The sequence below is a fragment of the Rattus norvegicus genome, chromosome 6 (assembly GCF_036323735.1).
Source record: "Rattus norvegicus strain BN/NHsdMcwi chromosome 6, GRCr8, whole genome shotgun sequence".
NCBI classification, from domain to species: Eukaryota; Metazoa; Chordata; class Mammalia; order Rodentia; family Muridae; genus Rattus; species Rattus norvegicus.
Window position 1 is genome coordinate 30,478,131 of NC_086024.1, and position 22,978 is coordinate 30,501,108.

Consider the following 22,978-nt stretch of genomic DNA (forward strand, 5'->3'; position numbering starts at 1 on the left):
CTAGAAGACAGAGATCCACAGGCAGGCAACAGAGTCAGAGACAGCCCCTGTTCAGTTGTTAGGGCCCACGTGAAGACCAAGCTGCACATCTGCTACTTAAGTGCAGGGGCTAGGTCTGGCCCACGCATGCTCTTGGTTGATGGTTCCTTCTCTGGGAGCCCGCATAGGCCCCGTTAGTTAACTCTGTAGGTCTTCTTGTAGTGGAACATGAATTTGTAAAGCCAAAGGAGATGCAAGATAGAATAAACTGAAGGTCTCTGTAACTGTAGAACCTGTTTCTCTTGCCTGTTCAGTTGTAATTGCTACTTAACATGTCCAGTATTCTGAATATCCAGATGTTTAAAACGCTAATTATCAAAGCACAATAGCATAAAGACTTTCAATAAAGTAGCATTAAAAGACCTGAGTTTAGTTCAGGCCTTACGACAACTGTGGGATTTTTGATAAGCAAGTACTTTACCAAATTCTTAACCTTCTTCCCCAAAACAGAGGTGATGATATGCCCATCTAATCTGCTTTATATATATTTAATGTTCATTTAAATATAATCAGTTCCTGATTATTCCCAATGCCTACTCAAGCTGCTTGGTTAACTCCAAATATAATCTTATCAGTCATTGATTACTTATAACAATGAAAAACAAGATCACCCAAAACTACAGATAGTAGGTAAATGAAAATTTAATAATTAATTCTAAAATACGCTATTTTTCTCATGATTTATCATTCTAATTATATTTTGTTAAGGACAAAATTAAAAATCCATTTTTTATTGCTTTAAACTATACCAGCAGATGGCAGGAAGATGTAGCCCAGATAATTATAATATGGTGACAGAAGTCACTTTGGAATTTAAATTTTTACTATAATTAATTGGCAAAATAGAAAATAAAGCGTTGGTTCTGTAGTTATTGGTCTCTGTCTTGTGTTTCAGTGTCTGTTAACTGTGTCTGTTCCTAGGCACCGAGTACACATGGGTGTGACACTCATCTATCCATAAGGCCTCCTTTTACCTGCATGTCCCTCCCCTCCAGTTCTACACATGGAAAAAACAAAGGCTACTTGTCTTTATGACATTGGCTTATTTTACTCAACATGATGATTTCCAGACCCATTAAATTTCCTAAGAACGGTATAATATCATTCTTTTAGGTTGAGGAAAACTTTTTTGTGTATATATGCCACATTATATTAATCCACTCTTCTACTGGCGGGCACCTACATGACACCCTCACTTGGCACTTGTAAATAGCACAGCAGTAAACACGTATATTCAGATGGTAAGCTGGCTTGCCTCTGACGCTATACCTAGAAGTGTCACAATCATATGGTTGTATAAGATCATATATATAACGATGTGCACATTGTTATATGTTATATAAATATACAAATGCTATATATAAATAAATGTTCTTGCTTTCAGTGAATTTAGAAGTAGCATCATTAATTTTGCCTTTTGTGAGATTCTTGTGTCTTATCAGTCTCCTTTGTGTACCCACTGCCTCCTAGCTTCTTACTGTATAGGACCCTCATGGAAACCTCATGGAACTCTGTAGCTGTCAGATCCTTACTTCCTAACTCCCAAATGCACATTTGTTTCTGTTGCTCTCTTCCTCTTACAGCCTCTAGTTACAAAATTGATCCATTCTCTACTTCTGAATTTGAGCTTCTGTTATTTCCCCAGGAAATAATAGATGTTCTTGGATGGAAGTAAGGAGTAGGGGGGAGATAATGTGTGAGCACACACACACACACACACACACACACACACACACACACACACTGTATATACACACCAAAAAAAATGATACTGGGGTGTATTTTATATTTTTAGGTATGTAAGTAGTCTGGGCTATATGCCTCTCCCAGCACACTATATATTCAAATCTTCTATGCCACCTTAGAAGAGTAAAATCAGTATGTCCTTCTTGTCCCCATCATTCTGATAATGACTTCTGGACTGAGATTAAAAGGCCCATCTCAAAACTACTGTTCCATGTTGAACTTTTCAGACTGGTTTTCTTTTCTCTGTGGGCCCCTGCCCTGCAGACTCCCCTGCCTACACGCCATTGTGTGCAGGGCATCTGTCATCCAAACTGTTGCTGTATATTTTTTTTTCTTTTTTCTTTTTTTCAGAGCTGGGGACTGAACCCAGGGCCTTGTGCTTGCTGGGCAAGCGCTCTACCACTGAGCTAAATCCCCAACCCCAACTGTATATTTATTTTAAGGTAGAAACTATTCACCTCCAAACATTCCTCACCCTTTTAAAATAACTACTACCAAACTTATCCCCTCAACATTAGTAGAAATTAGTAAAAAAATGACTTCTTCAGATAATAAAGGCAAGCAATGTGGGAGAGGAAAACACACAGTTCTGGGAGCAAATTCCTGACCCCAGCCAAGAAGGAAAACTCAAGGAATATGTAGACTAATAATCCCAGAGGGGTAAGAAAACAAAGTTCTTAGCTTGGAGAGACTAAGAAAGCCAGAATTTGTGGGGCAGGATACTGGGAAAGGAAGGAGCTAATCAAGGAAAGTTTAAAGTCCCATAGAATCTACTGCAAGTGTCAAATGGACATGGATAGAGAGAAACTCACTAAACCAGCAACTTCTGGATCAATATAAATTTATCATTTTCCAGAAACTGTACTAGAATAGGAGATTGGCAAATTCTGTCCAACCAGAAGCATTGTTGAACTTTTAGAAGTCACTCGAGATCTCAGGACCACAACCTAGAGGATCATGCTAGTCCATAGTTTATTTAACTGCAAAACAATCAAATGCCCTTTGGAGAAACAAGAAATTAATTAAGATAAACTGCGATATCTGCAAAACTTAGCATCTAATCAAAAATCATTAGACTTTTGAAGAATCAAGTAAATGTGGTTCATAACCAAGAGAGGAAAAGGGCAATCAGAAGACAACAATAATAGAAATATTGGAATCAATAAGATGTTAAAAGAGTCATAGATATGTTCAATAATTCAAAGGAATGGGGAAAGGCTTAGAGCCTCTCAGACCCAGGAGACAACAGTCTAAATAAGTGCGATTATAGTCTAAAAGAGAGAGAGATACAGAAAGTATTTGAAGAAGTGATAGCTAAAATTTTCCCAAGCTTTATGAAAACCTGAAATTTTAATTAAGGGATTAACTCTAAACAGGATAAATAGTATAAAAGCATGTTCTAAAGAAACTCAATGCAAACCCATTGCAAGCAAAAAGCATCAAAGGAAAAATACACATGACATATGAAAAAGCAAATGTTTAGTTCCAACTTCTTGTCAGAAACAGGCACACACAGGGATGGGGTGGGGTGCACATGTATGTTCAAGTGTATTCATTCAGAGACCAGATATCCACATGTGTGTTCAGATGTATGTATAAGCTTGGGTGTGGGCATTCAAAGACCAGATAAGAAGACATCTACTACTTCGCATCATTTTGCCTTCAGACAGGGTCTTTCACTGAATTCATATTTTTAGTGAGATGGGTTAGCCAGTGAGTCCTCAGGATCTGCCTGTCTGCCCCCATGACCCAATGCTGGGGTCACAGGCACAGGCAAAAATGATTCTTTTGTGTGTGGGTGCTAAGGATTTAAACTAGAGTCTCAAGTCTTTATGCTTGCAGAACGAGCTTTTACCCACTGAGCCACCTTTTCAGCTCATGAAATGAAACCTTCAAGGGCATGAAAAGCAAACTATTGACATAGACTTCTGTGTCCTTTGTATTTAAGAATGAGAGGCCAGATATGGTGGCACATGGCGAAATCCCAGCACTCGGTAAACAGAGCTGGGAAGGTCCCAAGGTCTAAGCAGGCCAGACCACACAATAAATTGGAAGGCGGACCTTGAGCTCCATGGTGAGAAATTGTCCTTTGACCAGCGCATTCAGTATCTATGTGTCACTCGGCCACTCGTCATTTAGAGCCATTCTTGTTGAGCAAACTGACTATCACTGCATGAAAGTACTTGTGTTCAGTTAACCTTTAAGCACCGAAGGGCAAAAATGGTGGTGATGGCAATTTCATTACAGAATTTTGTGATGATTTTTTCTATTTTGGCATTGTTAAATGTTAGTCAATTCTGTGCCTGATTTATAAATCAAACGTTGTTATAGGTGTTGACTATAGAAAAACAATAGCACGTATGAGTTGGGTCTCACTCTGTCCATGGTTGCAAGCAAGCAGTGCAGGCAGGGGTGACGTAGAGCTTGTCCTGGAGATGGCTCAGTGGTTGACAGAGACTGCTGCTCTCACAAATGACCTGACTTCAGTCCTGGAGATGGCTCAGTGGTTGACAGAGACTGCTGCTCCTACAGATGACCTGACTTTAGTCCTGGAGATGGCTCAGTGGTTGACAGAGACTGCTGCTCTTACAGATGACCTGACTTCAGTGCCCAGCACCTACCTTAGGCGGCTCATAACCACCTAACACTCACTCCAGGGCAATACAAGCTTTTCTGTCTATGGGGACCAGTACTCATGTAGGCATACAAACATACACAAAATTAAAAATAAAAATAATAAGTCATCAAGAAAACAAGCTTACGTATTTCCTATGAGTAAGAAAGGGCTACCATGTCCAAATAAATATCTCAGTTTATCATCAGAACATAGACCTGTAATCCCAGCCAGCACTCAGGAAACGGAGGCAGGAGGATTGCTGCGAGTTCAAGACCAGCCTGATATACATAGTGAGTTTCAGGTCAGCCATAGCTACATAGTAAGGCCCGATCTTAAACACATAAAAAGAAAAATGTAAAGAAGACTTCTTTAGTTTAATTTAGTGTTTCTTGTGAGAATGAATAATACTTAATAAGAATTTTAATCGGACAGGGTTAACAAGATAACAGGAGGTAGCATGTGATCAGAGATTTGAGACCGAAATAAGATTTGTCAGATTGGTGACCTGGGAGAATACCATAGCATACTCATCTGTATTGTCTTTCTGATCACCTAGCTTTTTCCACATATAACCAATTAAATCAGTTGAGGTTGAACATGTGACACAAAAGACTAACACCACTGCTGTACTATCTTCTCTGAACTTGAGGTAGCTACATCTTAAAGCAAAATAACCCTTAGTTTGGAAAGATAAGGGTTAGACAAACTGTCAAAAACAGTTAACCACACTTAAAACATAATTGATATTTTATTTCTTTAAAAAAATCATATATATGTTTACAAGTTTAGATTAGAAAAAATGTGTTTTGTTTTGTTTTGAGACAGTGTCTTCCCTATGTAGCCCCAACTGTCCTGGAACTCACTATGTAAATCAGGCTGACCTCATACTCAGAGAGATCCCCTGCCTCTGCCTCCTGAGTGCTGGCATGAAAGGCGTGTGCCACATGCCCAGCGGAATGCAACTTTAATTAGTAGTTAAGATCTTTTTACACAAAGGTAAATACATGTTACTAACTTGACTGTTAAATTATTGACAAATATACATATTTGTGTATTACAGTGTAGTGTTTCAGTACATGTGTTTATTCTGTAGTTATCAGGATACAGCTAACTATTATTTTAGAGTATACAGTGTATTACTTTTCACTGTTGGCACCATATTATGGGTAGAACACTGTCTTAGGGTTTCACTGCTGTGAACATGCACCATGACCAAGGGAAGTCTCAGAAGGGGCAACATTTAACTGGTGCAGGTTTACAGGTTCAGAGGTTCAGTCCATTATCATAATGGTAGGAAGCTTGGCAGTATCCAGGCAGATATGGTGCTGGAGAAGGAGCTGAGAGTTCTACATCTTGATCTTGACTGCAGGCAACCAGGACAAGGGTCTCAGAGCCCACCCCAATAATGACACACTTCCTCCAACAAGGCCACACCTCCTACCAATACCACTCCTTACGGGCCAAGCATATTCAAACCACCACATCCTCCTATCAAGTTGTGGCTTTGTAACCAACCAGTCCCACCACTCCCCTCCGGCCTCTGGTAACTTCCTTTCTTCTCCTTTGAGTACAGCTTTCAGGTTCCACAAATAAGTACTTTTCACCCATCCTGCTCATTTCTCTTACCATAGCGCCCTCTCAGTCCACTCATGCTTTTGTGAGTGACAACTTGATTTTGAAATTACACTTAACCTTTAAATGTGACATACACAAATGCTGAGGAGATGAGAAATGGCTGAAAAACGCAGGCAGCAGGAATAATTAGTATGAATTTTAATTAGGTATTAACTAATGTACAATCTCTTATCATAGAAGCTTATAATATGTCAAAAGCTTGCAGCCAGAAGAAAGGGTCAGGCAAACACAAAGAAGGAACATGTTTCTTGATTTTTGCTGAAGCAGGTACTAGTGTGACTTCTTTGGTGGAAAGACTTGTTATCTTCCAATCACCAGGTCATCCATCCCCTCCTTTGGTTCAAATAATCTCTTGAGAACCTGTAACAACCACCTCATTGTCAGAAAGTTAAAAGCAATTGATAAGTTGTTCTGGTAACACCTGTCAGTGAATTCACTGTGCGCACAAAACCCTGGCATCTCAGGAGTTGACAAGTATTATTAAACTGTTTTGCAAGAGAAGAAGCTGGTTCAAAGAGGGGAGAGCTGTCAAGATAATGAAATCAGTAAGTGGGTCAGGCCTCCTGCTTCAAACACCACATTCTAACCACACCTCCTCTCATGGCAGGAATGGCATTCCTTTCTATCCAATTCAAAAATGCAACATTTCGCAAGCAATGAATTTGTTCTCAGTTTAAATATGTCTTGTGCCTGTTTTTGTCTGTTGAGATTTTTCTCTTTCAATCAAAAGTTTATACTATTTTACCTTTTAAATGGTAGAGCCTTGTTTCTCTTTTTCTTAGTCTTCCCCCCACACTCTCCACCCCCTCATGAGCATCTTCATTGTCTGCCTTTGGCACCTAGCTAAGCCTCGTGTTTGAATTAAAGGGAATCCATGTGACGGCGTGGTGATAGTTGATCTTCATCGTGACGTGACCAGACTAGGAAACATGGGACATTATTAGCACAGTGCCCCTTTGGGCACATGCACGACGGTGTTTCCAGGGAGGATTAACTGGAGGAAGTAGACCCACCCTGAATTTAGGCTACACTATCCCTTGGGCTTGGGTCCCAGGCTGAATAAAAAGGAAAGGCAGCCATGTGCCACAGGTCCCCTTCCTGTGCTTCTATCTGTGAGCACATCTGCCCAGATGTAAGCACATCTGCACATATGTGAGCTTCCCTCGCCTGCCTCCACATCTCCCCACCTTGATGGACACCTGTACCCTCCCCATCAACCGGGAACCAGTGTTACTGCTATGTTGCTTGTCACAACAAGAAGAAAAGTCACAGAGACATCCTGTGTCCGGGCGATGGTGCAGTCTGTGGGTACTTTGTTAAACTTAGCATAATTTCCTGATGGAGTAGGAAAGCCTAATTCAGAGTAAAGTAGAATTTACAATCTAGGAATGCTTCTGTTTATAACTAGTATTCCAGTTTCCCCTCTATTCTCTTTAAACTTATTTCTTTAAGAAATACTCAGATGCACAGTAAACTATCTGATCCTGGATTGCACAGGAGCAAAGTACAACACCCTCTAGGGGGTACTGTAAAGGAGTTGGGGACACAAAGGTCCTTAGGCCCATGGAACACTAGGGAACAAGGAATGTTAAACACACAGGGCCCTCTTCTCAAAGGAAGAAATACATGTTTTCCACCCAGAACTCTGGGAATGGATTTTGTTAACAACCAGGTAACTTTTTAGCTTTCTGGAGGCAGACCTCCCCGAAAGTGTTTATCCCCGCCTCTTCCCCTCAAAGACTGATGTTGTCTGTAGCTTCCAATTAATAGAGCCCATCATTGCAGGGAATGAGGGGGCTATTACATCATGGCCCACTGACCTCGATGATAGTCAGCACACCACAGTGGATTCTAGGCCTTTTATTTAGAGAACACACCCACAGTCACGGGTACTTTGTAGGACAGTTTCTAAGTCACCGTTTATCAACCTAAGGGTTATGACCCCTTTGGAAATTAACTAACCCCTTTACAGAAGCTACCCAAGACTACCAGAAATATCAGATATTTACATTATGATTCATAACAGTAGCAAAATTACAGTTATGAAGTAGCCACAAAATAATTTTATGGTGTGGAGTCACCATAACATGAGGAACTGTATTAAAAGGTTGCAACTTTAGGAAGGTTGAGAACCACTGTTCTATGTCACACTTTAAGCTTTATTGTATGCTTAAGTTAGAATGATTATTGCCTGGAAACCTTTTCCCAAATTGTTCTGTATTTTAAATATGCTGGCAATGAGCTGCCTGCCATGAGAGTTCCCAAGTCTGACTGGGGTTGACAAAGTCGATCTGGACCAAGTTTCCATTCTCACCTCCTGTCCCCGAGTGAACACCTGCAGGTTTCCCCTCAATGGAGGAAGCACAGGCAGGGAGGGGCAAGGGAGTCAGAGCAGGGAAGAAAGAGCCCATACAGAGAGAATGGTGGGTGTGAGGTGCTGGCTGCCAGCCCTGACTCCCTCAATTCAACCCTAGGGACCCACATGTTAGAAAGAGAGACCTGACCTTTGACCTCCATGGGCTGTCCTAAAGGATTATAGCAAAGAAATGGAGAAGCTCTGGGGAACAAATAATACAGCTCTTCGCAAGGCTCCATGAGTCTGTGTCCATAAGGAACTAGTTGCTACTAACAAAGAACAGGTAGCTAAAAAAATAAGGCAGAAGGACGAATGAATCAGAAATGGATTCTTACCATATAGATTTAAGTGCCTAAGTATCAACATACAAAATGGAGGCCAGGTCTGATGATACAGGCCTGAAACCCCAGCTACTTGAGCAGCAAAAGCAGGAGAATGATAGAACTACCTGAACTACAGAGCAAGTTTAGATAGTGCATGAATCTGTCAGAACACTTGCCTAGCACGTATGAGGCCTTGTGTCCAACCCTGAACTGAAAGCAGAGGGCAGTGGAGCATGACGGTTTTGTTCCCCACTCTTCTCTATGGGTGCCGGTCATAAACTCATTTTCTATGTGTTGCCCTCTTGTATGCAACCTTAACTGTCACCCATAGACAGCGTGTGTAATGGTAGTCTCATAAGATGCTCTCGATGACACAGCCATCTTGGTTCGTATATACTGACATTTGACAAACAACAAAATTACTCACTCCTCAGAATGCACACTTGCCATTCAGCAATGCATACCTGCACACTAACCTTTTTAAAGACACAGTGAGCTTTTGTAAGTGCTAGGGATTGAATTCAGGGCCTCACACATACTAGGCAAGTGCTCTACCACTGAGCTACACTTCTAGCCTCTAAAAGATACGAATTGGATCATATGACCCTGGGTCTGTGACATGAGACGCGCTCATCTTCCACGTGTACCAGCTTGAATTATAACCTTGTCAGCAAGATGATTCTGCCCTATAGAAAGTATATCAGAAAACACTCAACACTTACTGAATTGTTGACTGAATGTACAAGCAATGTATATCCTATAATTATAATTCTTGATTATAGTAGAGGAATTCTGGGGGCTACAGAGAAGGCTCAGAGGCCAAGAATGTTTGCAGCCCTTTCTGAGGGGCCAAGTCTGTCCCAGCACTCACAAACACCAGGAACCCCAGCTCTGGGGGGATCTGACATCCTCTTTCTGGCCTCTGACAGCACCAGCATATACACACACATATTTTTAAAATAAATATTTTAAAGAGGAGGAAAAAGAAAGAAAACCCCTACATGCCTGTCATTCTAGCACTTAGGAAATAGAGAGGCAGGAAGCTTAGGAGTTCAAGGCCAGCCTTATCGTCAGAGTGAGTTCCAAGTCAGCCTGGGCTAAGTGAGACTGTCTCAAAGAGGAGGGGGAGAGGGGAGTGGGGCAAGAGAAAGAAAAGAACCCAGCTAAAAACTGTAGTGCAGTGAGCAAGATATGGCAAAAGGTGGAATTGTTGTTGTCGGCAGTTGTATAGCCATGGCTGCTAGCTTCCTCTTCCACCCCATAATCAGCACCTTCAAACCCCAATTTAGAAACAAAAATGTATACTAAACAGAGGAAACAAGAGCTCAAGTCTGGTGTGTACTTTGGGTACAGTGGAGAACACAGCAGACTCGATCCTTGTTCCCATATAGGGAAAGTTAACAGCTGAAGAAAGAACGCAGTAAGGGCAGAGAAAAGATAGAGAAAGAAGAAAAAATAAAATAGTAATACACCAAAGACATGAAACCTTTCAATGATTGCTGAATTAATTCCACACTTGCTAATATCTACCAGTTCGTGTTAATATTGTTTGTTTAGAAATGACTCTAAAGGGGCTGGAAAGATGGTTCAGTGACCAAGAGCACTTCTGCTCTTTCAGAGGACTAGGATTCAATTTCCACCACCCACATCACAACTGCCTGTAACTCCAGTCCCGGGACGTGTGATGTCCTCTTCTGGACTTCATGGGCACTGCATGCACATAAGACACAGACTTATCTGCAGGTAAAACATCAATATGCAAACAAATAACATTTTTTCAAATAAATTACTCTATATCCTAGCCATGCCTGCTCCTGCATCAAGTGCACATACGTGGTGCCAGAGTTTCACCCTCTGTTCATACCCATCCCATAGTAGCCTGGCAGTACACTTCTCGTGGTTCCCCACAGCTGACAGGTTCAAAACAGTGACTTGTGACCCAGGTAAATAAGTCTCTCTACGTCATTGTCTTATTAATGAAGTTATTATACCTGTTTTCGCCATGGTAGATAGTCTGCTTTTTAAGGTTTTCCGAGTCGTGGTAGCAGAATCAATAAGCCAAGAATTCACATTGTTACTCCCTCACATGGATTACTCACCGCGGCTGCTCGTAATAGGATCCTAAAATGTTTAAGATTTCTGATGCAAATCAAAATCCAATCATCACTGTCATTGCTAAATTAAATGACAGGATAATAACATTACATTAAAACCATTTTTCTCTTGATTGAGTACCTTTTTCAGAAGTGAACCTTTTAGATGTATATTTTTTCATCAGTACTATAAATGCATGTAGAATCCTAGATAAAAATAGCATTGAAGAGGGGAGGAGTGGGATGCCTTCACATTATTGATGAGTCTCTTGAATCTCAAGCATATTTGACAGCACAGTGCTGGGAGTGGAATCATGTCCTCTGATTTATTGACGGTTTTAGAAGCTTATAGAGACTCACAGGTTGATCTTAGTCTTTATCGAAACAAATATGCATTCTGGCATTAGTTCATATCAACCCACTTCAGACAAGCTATTAGTGACCTGGAGGAATTGGCATTGTTCTGTCACTCTCTTCTAATACAATATGGTTTCAGATATATCGTGGCCTATTTATTAATGAACACACACCTGTAGTCTCTTACACACCTTAGCCTCTTGTCTAGTCTTCGTTGTGAACTTATGATTGGCCTTTCTTTCCTGTAGAACTGATTCACTACCATCCTACTGGTACCATCCTGGGCCCACTTCTTATGGCCAGGCATCAAGTCCTCACTTCACTTGTCTGAAATCCTACCATTTTGAAGTCAGTCATTTCTTTCCATCCTCCAGAAATGTTGTTCCCTCAAATCTTATCTTTTAAAATCATGAAAACTTTTACCAGAAACAAATCCCATGTAATGTTTCCCCTGGATAATACTGTCACTGTTGGCCATAGCGTCATGGTGAAGTCATGCTTAGAGCCTCAGCCTGTTGAGACACCAGTGGGGATGGGAGCAAGATCAGCTAGGAGTTGGTAACTGAATCTGAATGATGAGTGAATAGGACAAGGGAGATCTACTTTTGTATGATTCCTATGCTCCATAATGAAACTTAAGCCCAAACTTAGGACTTAGCGCTCCATCATTTTAAATACATGTTCTTTTTGTCACTGTGCATAAATGACACAGTAGGCAAGACAGAGTCTGCTCCTGCCCCACCCTCAAGGAGACAAAGAGGGTTGTTTTAGTACCAGAAATCCCTGCTTCCCTCTCCTCTTCAAGTCCTACACTGGACACGCAGTAGAATCATGATACACCTCCTGCTTCCTATTAAACTGGCAGAGAAGCCCATTCACTTGACAGCGGACTGCCTGCTGAGTTCCACTGTGAGGAAAGCTCTGGTGTGGGCCAGAGGACTGTCCTGTGAATAACCCATGGAGGACAGACAGACACCTGTCCTGTGAATAGCCCGTGGAGGACAGACACCAGCTGTCATTTGCAGTGCAGCTACAGCACTGGAGGGGACAGGAGTTCTCTGGAGGAGATGGGCTGTGTTATAAGGCAAGCTGAAAGGAAGGGCTGTCTTCCTGGTGGCTCACAGCTTTCTTGAGAAGATTAAGAGCTCTAGCAGAGAACCTTTCGTGGTCTCTCAAGAATGTACACTGATTGCAATTACCAACATGCTTTGTTTTCTTCTCTTTAAATCACAATAGTCTTACTTCTCGCTTGCCAAAAACTGGAGAAACTATCCATGGACACAAGTTTTTTATTGGCTTTGGAGGAAAAGGTGCCAACCAGTGTGTCCAAGCTGCCCGACTGGGAGCAAAGGCAGCCATGGTCTGCAAGGTAAGCCATATAGCACTGGTGCGGGGCCAGGGCAAAGGCTGGTTCAAGGCCATTGTCTCTGTCTTCCTGCACAAGTGTGTAATGAACACTTTACTGGAGGTGGTGGTGGGTACCAGATGCTCATGATGCTGAAGGGTCACGTTCAAGGCCAACCTGAGCTATGTAGTGAGGCCCTGTCTAAAGAAACATTAAAGTTTAGTAACACTTAGTGATCTGCGATGGTTTACACATACTGCTTTCAGTCAGTCCAGAACACCATCACTCCAAAGGAAAACTTCATGTCCACTTAAGCAATTTCTCCCCTATTCCTGTAGCCACCAATCTACATTCTGTCTCTATGAACCTATCTGTTCTGAATAGTTCATATAACCTGGCCGTGTAATATATGACTTTTGCTTCTGGCTTCTTTCACTGTTTTTGAGGCTCCACCATCCATAGCATGTATCAACATTACGTCTTTTTTAATGGCTATACTAAACCTTTATGTGGATACCTATCCATCAGTGAGTGCATCCACATGCACCTCTCTGAGTACCTGTGTTCAATCCTTTTGAGGTTTGTTTGTAAAAATTCTAAATAAGTGATTAGGCTTTCTTATGCTTGTATGAGTTTCTCCGTTGATGAATCCTCTGGGAAGTAGCAGTCCTCAGATAACTTGATGCTGCCTCCCTGAATCCAATGAGCTTTACAGGCAGAGTATGCAACGTGAGAGGAATTAACCTGTTCCCAGGGGTCTGCAGTCCAACTTCTAAAGGACCTGAGTCATCCTGCCCCCATGAGGGCCTCAGCAGCACAGCAGCTCTAGGGCAGCCACTCCTCCGTCACCAAGCCTCGTCATTACTGCTGCACCGAGTGTGCTAGCAGAGTCTGGGTTGTACTGACCACACAACTGATCTTGGCATACTCCTGTTTTCAGTCGTATAGAGAAAGTAATCCTACTGAAATTGTATTTATCTGTCAAAAGTTTCCAAATGTATATGACATCTGAAGGTGGTAACATTGCTGTTATAAGAAGGTAAACTTAAGTACAAAGAAAGTTGAATTTGAATCTGCCCAGAAGATGATAAGAAAAAACAAAACCTTAGAAAAGCTGTCTCTTGGGGTTGGGGATTTAGCTCAGTGGTAGAGCGCTTGCCTAGGAAGCGCAAGGCCCTGGGTTCGGTCCCCAGCTCCTAAAAAAAAAAGAACCAAAAAAAAAAAAAGAAAGAAAGAAAGAAAAGAAAAAAGAAAAGCTGTCTCTTGTGAACTATGTGGAATTTCCAAAAAAAAAAAAAAAAAAATTGACAGAAATGTCGTTTCTGGGTTCTCCCAGCACTTTCCTCTCAGTGGGAGCCTCTAAAGGATGTGTAAGCCATACAATTATCACTTCATCTGCTAATGAACTGTAGCTTATTTCTCATTTATGTCCAGCATATCATTCTCATGGCTATCTGGTCAGAAACATCACAGGAAAAACAAAATTCAAAATAAGAACCACCTCTGTTAAGCTTGGTCCTTAGGGATTTAAAATAGTAATGCAGCTAGTCAGGAAATAATTGTGTTCTAGAAACGATGGCACTGTGAGAGGGAACTGAAAAAAATTTTACGCCTGACTTATCCCATCCTTGATTAGGGATGCGATCTAGGTACTGACCCAGTGACACTCACAAAGGGGCTCAGACACTGGGAAGAAGGTAGGCTCTCCTGGTAGGGAGACTTGGTTTGGGAGCTAAGTATCCAGAGTGGCAGTCCTGGGCCAAGGGGAGTTCTCTGAACCTGGGAGTGGAAAAGAGTGGAACACCCTCCCGCTTGAAAACTGTCTGCAGGGGCTGGAGAGATGGCTCAGTCGTTAGGAGCACTGACTGCTCTTCCAGAGGTCCTGAGTTCAAATCCCAGCAACCACATGGTGGCTCACAACCATCTGTAATGGGATCTGATGCCCTCTTCTGGTGTGTCTGAAGACAGCTACAGTGTACTTATATATAATAAATACAATCTTTAAAAATAAAAAGGAAGGAAGGAAGGAAGCTGTATGTAAAGTATTCCTGTGGCCTCTGAAGTCAGGATTCCATGGGCCCGGTCTCATCCTACTCTTAGATTTTGAGATTGTTTTTAATTTAGGTCTATAGGATGGAAGGCAAAGATAGAAAAACAAAATAGAAATATCTGAGTAGTTATCTGAGTAGTAGAACTGAACTGGGGAAGTGAGACCTGAAGTCAGGTGATAGGCGTGAGAGGATCAGGGCTGGGCCGTGCTCCAGTCCTGAGGGCAGGAGAAGGGAGCATCTGTCTACTTCACTCTGCTTGGAGGGATGGATGGCTCCTCCCAGCACCTCATGCTTTCAGAGCATCTTCTGAGCTCTTTCAGTCATCCGTGTTTGCTCCACACAATTTAGTCCTAGCCTTTGCACAGGAAAACATACGAAAACTGATTACAAGTTAAGCCCACCCAGGATAAATTTGCTTTCGTGCCTTGGGACCCTAAGGCAAGGATTTATTTAACATTAAATTAAGAAAATAGTGTGCTATTCTTAGTCTCCTTGTTTTATTTTCTTATTCTGGTGTTGGGGAAGGAACACAGTCTCACAAATGCAAAGAATGCCTTCTGCCTCTAAACTTAACAAAGGGTTTCTCTTTATAGCCCCTATTAGCGTCCAAGTCATAATACTCCCGCCTTGATCTCCTGGCTGCTGGGATTATAGGTATGTGCCTCTTAGAGTTCTTAAAGAGAAAACAATAGACTTTTATACAAAGTTATCCGTCATCGTTATAGCTTCCGCTGTGAGGCGTTGTGTTGTGTTACCCTGTGTTGTTTCTTTATGGTGTGTGAGACAGGGTTTCATAGCCCTATGTAGGCCGCACTGGCCTTGACCTTGCTGTGTGATATAGAAAGCCCTCCATTCCTCCCGCCTTCACCTGTCTACAGCTGGGCTACAGGTGTGCACAGCGCACACAGCTTGCAGTGTGTTCTTGTCAGACAAATTAGCCACACTTGGTTTTTAGCAGTTTTTTAAAGATGATAAGTTCCAAATCAAAACCCAAATTAATACATTAATCAAGACAAAAATGAACAGATGGAGCAAAAGAGAAGCTGGTAGAGAATCCCCCGTCATTCTCTACGCAATACTAACTTATGTTTCACTGGGCTGCAACACACGAGATATCAGGTTCTGGCAGGGAAGATTGGCGGCACAGGCAGAACCATGAAGGAGTTATCTGTTTAGGTGCCTGTGACAAAAGCAGTAAGCGGGGTCCTGTTAGTGTTTGTACAGTGACAAACAAATAAGGGAGCACTCTAGGCAGTTAAGAATTGTGGATTTGGTGTTCAGCTGAGTCTTGTGTCCAGGCTAATGTCCAGCAACAATTGGAGATGGTGTTTTTGAAAATGAAAGTCTTCATCCCAAGGCAAACAGCCTGCTAGGGCCTCTCTCATAGACTTCTCCTGAGTGCAAATCCTTTCTCCACTTGCATTCAATTGAAGCCAAATATTTATGAGAAGGAAGTTCTTTCTAAACATCAAACCTGGTGATTGCCTGTAAGCCAGCACTCAGGAGGCTACCACAGAGCTACCACAAGTGTGAAGCTGCCCTCCCTAGCCTGCCTACTGAGACGCTGTCTCAAAAATAGCAGGAGACTAGAGATGGTGCAGTGTGACAAGCATGAGGATCTGACTTCAATACATAGAACCTGTGTTTTGCTTTGTTTTTTGTAAAGGACAGTCTGGTGTATATGTGTAATCCCAGCACTAGAGAGGCCAAGGCTGGAGGAGTAGGGTTCACTAGCCAACCTAGCCAAATTGGAGAGTGCCAGGCCAGTAAGAGACCCTGGCTCAAGTATCATGGATAGTGTCCCTAAGGGGCAGCACCTGAAGTTGACCTCTGACCTTCACATTTCTGCACCCAGACATACACACATGTACACCCTCACAGACACATGTACACACAAAAGAACAGAAAGAAGAAACATCCAACATGGCAGCTAAGAACCATGTTAAATAAAGAGCCCAAGGGGTAGGGGCCCAGTTGTGAGCCCACAGCTGCTCTCTGTGTAGATGAACAGAAACTACAAGCAGACCTGGATCTCAATGACCAAGCAAGGAGCCAGCACACTAGGGCAATCTGAGGAAATAACATGGTTTTGTTTCCTACAAAGGTAAAACTGTCTCACCTCTAATGCAGCTAGCACTTGGTTCCCTTCAGGAAGGTCAGACAGGAAGTCCAGTGACAAAGGACACAGTAAATCAGGACAGTGCAACTCAAAAGCCTATGCATCAGGCCAGTGCTATGCTCAGTCTGTCCCTGGTCTAGACAGTCAGACACCAGAAGTAAACAGAATGATTTATAGCAATATGGTGGTAGATTTTTACAGCCACTGAATTCAGCCACAATTAACGAGGCTTTGTACCTTATGATCCTCCTTTTGATTTTATTGCATTGTTTTTGTATTTTACAAATCCTTAATCCACACTGTGGTTAACAAGGAAAGCAGTAAGGGCGGAGGGCTGCGTGTTAAGTCTGAGAACACCTTCATGACCAGAGACCCTCCTGTTATAAGCAAAGCCTTGTCTGCAGCTACAACATAACTCATGTGCTCAGGGTCATATCCCTTCAGGAATAAGATAGGCTCAAGGAAATAAACTGTAGAGTAACTAAGATGATGTGATACAGACTGGACACCTTCCATGTGCAGGGCTTGGGGAAGGGCCGAGAGATCGCAGGCTAGCCTCTCCGAGCTGTAGGAAGCCTCCATGGACAAATATGGAGTTGCAAACAGTGTGAGATGGCACTGGATTATGGTAGCGATCAGGAATGCTGTGTAGGAGTTCTGGAAATGAGAGCATTAATGAGAGCCAAAAGAGGGAAGGTAGATGTAAGTTGGTGCTTGAAAAATAGGTACAGTGTGAGTAGGTGGGGAGAGAAGAATGGACTCCTACGTTCTCAGAAGTGAAGGCCAGGAAATAAACATGAACATATGTACACACATCGTGTCCCGCCACAGTCAAGTGACGAGGTCAAGTTAAAAATGACTCTACTCACAACTCCAAAAATGAAATCTAATTATTTTGGCCAAATGTGAATTTTAGAAAGATAGAAGCAAAAAAAAAAAACCTGGCAACAACAACAAAAACCTGAGACCTGAGTGGGAACAACCCTGCAGCCCTTCTGAGCAGGGTTCAGCAAACACAAGGCAAGGACATCTCTGTTGCTCTACTGTGTCTTCATTCCAGTGTTGGGTCCAGCCTGGCAGCCCTAACGGACTTTGCAGACCATGCTTCCCCCTCTCCTCTTAGCTGATCTACCTACAGAGCATGCTCAGGACTGTGAGCTCACCGTTAGCTCTCATTTCCATCTCTTAGACACACACAGCTTTCCAACCTGCTCCCAGCCCTTTCGTCCTGAAGCCCAGCAATCTTCCCCGTGGACCACACACTGGCCTCCCCTCCCCACGCAGGTCCACCTGCCTGCGGAGTGCACTTCAGCTGCCTGGGAGTGTGTGTGTGACCAGAGCATTGCATTGGGATGGTTAGTGCTCCTGGAGATGTTAATGTGCAGCCAGCGCTGAGAACCATGGGTTCCTGTCTGCCAGAGAGAACGCACACCACTTCCACCCTCCAGCCTGGCTCAGATGGAACAATTTGAGGCAAAATGCAAAGAATTTTAATTAGCTAGATAATGGCAGAACTGAAAGACTCCAAGTCCCCTGACTCCCATATGCACCAGTTGCCTCCTGGCCAAGATGCTTACATTTAAATTTCTCTTGTCAATTTGCTGGCCAAAGTGTGACTGGGAAACAGAAGCCTCCCGCTACTCTTTTGTAATAGTCTTTATTAGGCCCATTATCCTCTGCGAAGATCTCATTGTATTGTTCACTGTGCTCAGTGGCAGGAAGTAGTCAAAAAACCTTTTCAAAGGTTCTACTGTGACTTCTTAACAATTTCTAAGAACTTCCGTATGTGGGGAAGCAAACGAAAGGTGTAAGAAGTGTGTGCTTCAGGGCTGGAGTGGGAGGGGAGACCAGAGTAGCCTGGCAGTCCTTGACTCTGTCTGCCTCCTGCTTGCACCGCTGAGTGTTCAGCATGTTCCACCATGCACAGATCTCAAGCTTATTTTATCTTTCATTAACTAGTTGAGATTGTAATTATATTTCCTTTCCTCCCTCTGAACCTTCCTATAAACCCCTTTCAAGTTATGACCTCTTTTTTTCATTGTTTGTACATACGTGTGTGTGTGTGTGTGTGTGTGTGTGTGTGTGTGTGTGTGTGTGTGTGTGTATACTGTTCTCGTATGGATGTTTTCAAGCCTGACCATTTGGAATTGGATAATGGGTTTAGTGTGCTCTTCCCTGGGGGAAGACTGTTTTTCCCATTCTTAATAGTTGCCTCTCGTTCTTTGTATAGTATAGAGGCCTGTGGGCTTTTTTGCATCCATGTTAGCATGAGATCTTAACCTTTTTAGAAGTAAGTCCAGAAACATGAATGAATGGTGAATGCATATGTGATTTGAAGGTGACAAATTAGAAAAGACCGATTTCAAACCACACAGCATTGCCTATGCAGTGTGTACCACTCATGTGCAGCTCTGCCTTCAAGAAATGATGGGGGTGGGGGGTTGGGGATTTAGCTCAGTGGTAGAGCGCTTGCCTAGGAAGTGCAAGGCCCTGGGTTCGGTCCCCAGCTCCAAAAAAAAAAGAAAGAAATGATACCGGGCTGGAGAGAAGGCTCATCAGGAAGAGGACCCAAGGTCAGTTCCCAACACCCACAGGCAGACAGCCATTGCAACCTCTGTTCCAAGAGATCTGAAGCCTCTCCTGGTCCCCTCGGGCACCAGGCATGCGTGCTTCATGCTTTAGGGGGGATGTAATAAAGCAGTGTTACAGAACATAACCGTTCTTAGGACTGAAATAGAGTCTAGCATCTTACATTAAGAAGATTAATTAGTTAGTCTTATGAAGTACCATGTATATGTGCTCTTTGAAAATGCTAAAGACTCTAAAAGCTACATTGTAACATTTTACTAAATGTAAAAGATCTAATGCTCATCGTTTCTCTGATACAGGTTGGCAATGATTCTTTTGGCAATAATTACATAGAAAACTTAAAACAAAATCATATTTCTACAGGTAACATTTCATCTTTTTAAAATTAATGTTTATAACTTTGTTTATGGTTTTATATTGTTTTGTTTTTACTTTTTTGAGAAAGGGTCTCTTGGCTGACCTTATAGTCACTATGTAGCCTGTACTAGTCTCAAACTCAAGGCCATCCTCCTGCCTTAACCTTCTGAGTGCTAAGATTACAGATATGTGCTACCACGCCTGGCTTGTTGTTTATAACATTCTTCTGGGATCCTGTTATCAGGAAAATGGAAAGCTAAGTATAATTAGTAGCTCCTCTCCTGGTAGCCAGAGAGACCATAAACACTGCTTTGTTTAATTTCTTCATGGACATTCCTCCAGATAGGAATGAAATCCCAGAGATTACAAATCTTCATTTAATGGCAAAGAGGCAGGTGACAAGAAAAACACAGGTGCTATACTCATAAGGGTGTTTTAAGAAAAGTCACTGAGTGATGCAGGGCTGCCAAGGCTGAGAACATAATCACAGCAGAGGAAAGCCAAGGTTCTGGGGCTTTCCCAAGAGCACACGGGCAGCTGGAGCCAGGACTGGAACACAGGGCCTTGGCCTGCTGCTCAGGCCCTGCTGCTGCTGCTGCTGCTGCTGCTGCGAGAAGCTGCCTGGCTGACCACACTGCTGACGAAACACAAAGCTTGTGTTCATTTTATATGTTTAACCTTTTGTTTTTTACCTCAAGTCTGTCATTTTTTTTACAGTGAAGAAAAGAAATATGTTGTTCTAAAAAATGCATATGTATACAACTCTGAATAATTCTAAGGAGTAAATGTGTGGGTAGTTTGATGGGTTGTTACTAATGCAAAGAAAAGGTGCTGCTGATGTAAAGATGCCCACTTCCTCACTGTATAGGTGATGGGTATAAATTAGCACTAATTACTTACTTTTTTAACTCATTCCAGATGGTTAAAGGTTAAAAAGTTTTTCCAAGAATTAGTGTCACATAAAAATTGTTAAAATAAATTATCCATGCCAAGCTGTATTACTCAATTGTGGCTTTCTTTTTCTTGTAGAGTTTACATACCAGACCAGAGATGCAGCTACAGGAACAGCCTCCATAATTGTCAATAATGAAGGTATGTGCCTCACGAATGAGAGCCACCACCTCCAGCAGACCATGCGTGCCAGAACTTGATTGTTTTACCCCTAGTGGCCTCACTGCACCCGCTGCTCCAAATAAAGACATTTCCCTTCGATTATATTCCCCTCCTGGACCATTTGTAAAATGCTCCATCTAATACATGTGAAGCATTGTAGATGCTTCCAAAGGCGATCTGTGTCCTATCGAAGTGTCCTCTTCCCCCTTCTCGGGAGCTTGGGTGTGTGTGTGTGTGTGTGTGTGTGTGTGTGTGTGTGTGTGTGTGTGTGTGTGTGTATGCATGCATGTGTGTATGTGTGTCTCAAAACAATCACACTTCCGCTCAGTGAGTAAATGTAAACAGGTGAGGGGCTGGGGATTTAGCTCAGTGGTAGAGCGCTTACCTAGAAAGCGCAAGGCCCTGGGTTCGGTCCCCAGCTCCGAAAAAAAAGAACCAAAAAAAAAAAAATGTAAACAGGTGAACAAAGCTGGATGAATCGTATTTATAGATTATTTACTGAGCAAACAGCAGCCAGTGATTACTTCTAACTTATCATTAGTGTTCAATTTCGTCTGCTCTTTAAGCCGCAATCAAACCTCAAAAGCCAGTGTACATAGTTCTACCATGAGGCTTTACCATGGTTTAAACATTTACCTTTAAAAACACAACTACAGCGGGGCAAGGCATCAGAACTCTGTGAGTTCAAGGTCAGCCTGGGCTACATAATGAGACCCTGTCTCAAAACAAGAAACAAAACAAGAACTCCTTTCAAGTTGAGGGCTCATAAGCTACCAATTGTTGAAAGTATAAAAATATCTACGTTGGGTTTTTATTTTAAATCAAGGTCAATATTCAGAAAGACCAGGCATCTCTTGGGTATGTAGGGTAGAGCCTACTACATTTTGTGGGCTGTGTTGGAATCTGTTACTATATGTCTTTGATTTATACAATGGTTCTTCCTAATCCATAGAGGAGTGAGTCCATTTTAAGACTGCCAATAGTCCTGATTCTCTGTACAGTGTTTTTTCTTGTATGTATAGCCCTATGGTGAGGTTTAGTTTACGAATCAGAGACTATAGAAGTTTACATTAGTAATAATAACGCAGAATGATGAGAACAACACAGTAAGGAATAGTGTGTGTCAGTGTGATCTACATCAAAGCTCTATGGCCTGCATGCAGCTTCCTGTGGTGGCTGAGATGACAGAGCCTTATGTGATGAGAGTGGATGAGATGACAGACAGGCATTCTGCTCTGGCAGTAGGCTGCTGCATAGACGTTAGCACGGACACAAGGCCTGCAGTATCTAGACTGCCCATCTGGTCATCAGGAGGGCCACACAGGCAGTGTGCACATGATGTGCTGGATAAAGAGGAGACTCACATCCTCAGTGAGACAGAATCAGATGGCATGAGTTATCTGTGCTACCCAGAGAGGCGTGCAGTGGGAAACACACTGTTCTTTTCATCTCCTTCAGTATTTACACATAACATTTAATAACTCTCCACTTAATATGTTGACTACATATATGCTTTTTCATGAAGGGAGTTATTCATAGCCTCTTCAAGCATTGAACTCACTGGAGGTCCTGTCCAGCCTTCTGCATGTTCTTTGGGGGTTTGTTCCTTTGGTTGTTCATTTGTCTGTTTGAGACTCAATCTCATGGATTCCAGGATGGCTTTGAGTTTCTGATCCCCTTGCCTGCATCTTTCAGGGACTGGGATCGCAGGTACGTCATCATGCCCAGTTTACGTAGTGCTAAGGACCAAGCCTGCATCTGTGCGTGCCAGTGAACACTGCCAACCTGAGCCTCATCTCAAGCCCCCTTGCAGCACACTTCTGCCCGAGCATTTTAAACCCAACCTCAGCAGCCTAAAGTTGCAATAGCAAAGACACTAGGTCGAGTTTCCCTCCTTCCTTCCTGTGAGCCATGTCTGTTATGGTAAACCTTCCCTGGCTTACAGTAAGGTGGCATACTGCAGTATAGATTGTGCAGGGCATGGCAGCACGAATCTATAATCCCAGCACTCAAGACATCACACAGGGGGATTGCAAGGAGCTCACAGCCAGGCGAGGCTACGGAGTGAGACTGTCTCAAAATAATCATGAATGCGGAGGAGCTGAACAATCAGCTCCTTCAGATGAAGGCAAGAGTGCCGACAAACTGACGAGGGCTGCTCTGGCGCGTCAGACTTAAGGCGTGACTGAACTAGCCGCATGTCCATAGCTGCTTTGTCTGTGGACAGCCATGGTCTTA

The 22,978-nt window shown here is 42.7% G+C and overlaps 1 protein-coding gene across 11 annotated transcripts in view; it reads left to right on the top strand.

Moving 5' to 3' along the window:
• The window catches only part of Rbks (ribokinase), a 76,561-nt gene that overhangs the window by 10,407 nt on the left and 43,176 nt on the right, over positions 1 to 22,978 (top strand). For 8 of the 11 annotated variants that reach the window (XR_005505536.2, XM_006239806.5, XM_006239805.4 and 5 more), the window contains exons 2-4: positions 12,403 to 12,535; positions 19,570 to 19,633; positions 20,657 to 20,719. Coding sequence is in view for 8 of the 11 variants with exons in the window: in XM_006239806.5 (XP_006239868.1) it covers positions 12,403 to 12,535; positions 19,570 to 19,633; positions 20,657 to 20,719 (260 nt within the window). In the remaining 3 variants the exon portion in view is untranslated. Of the gene's footprint in view, positions 1 to 10,334; positions 10,460 to 12,397; positions 12,536 to 15,155; positions 15,217 to 19,569; positions 19,634 to 20,656; positions 20,720 to 22,978 lie in introns of those variants that run through there. The other 3 variants (XM_039112470.2, XM_039112472.2, XM_039112473.2) reach the window with 3 other exon arrangements.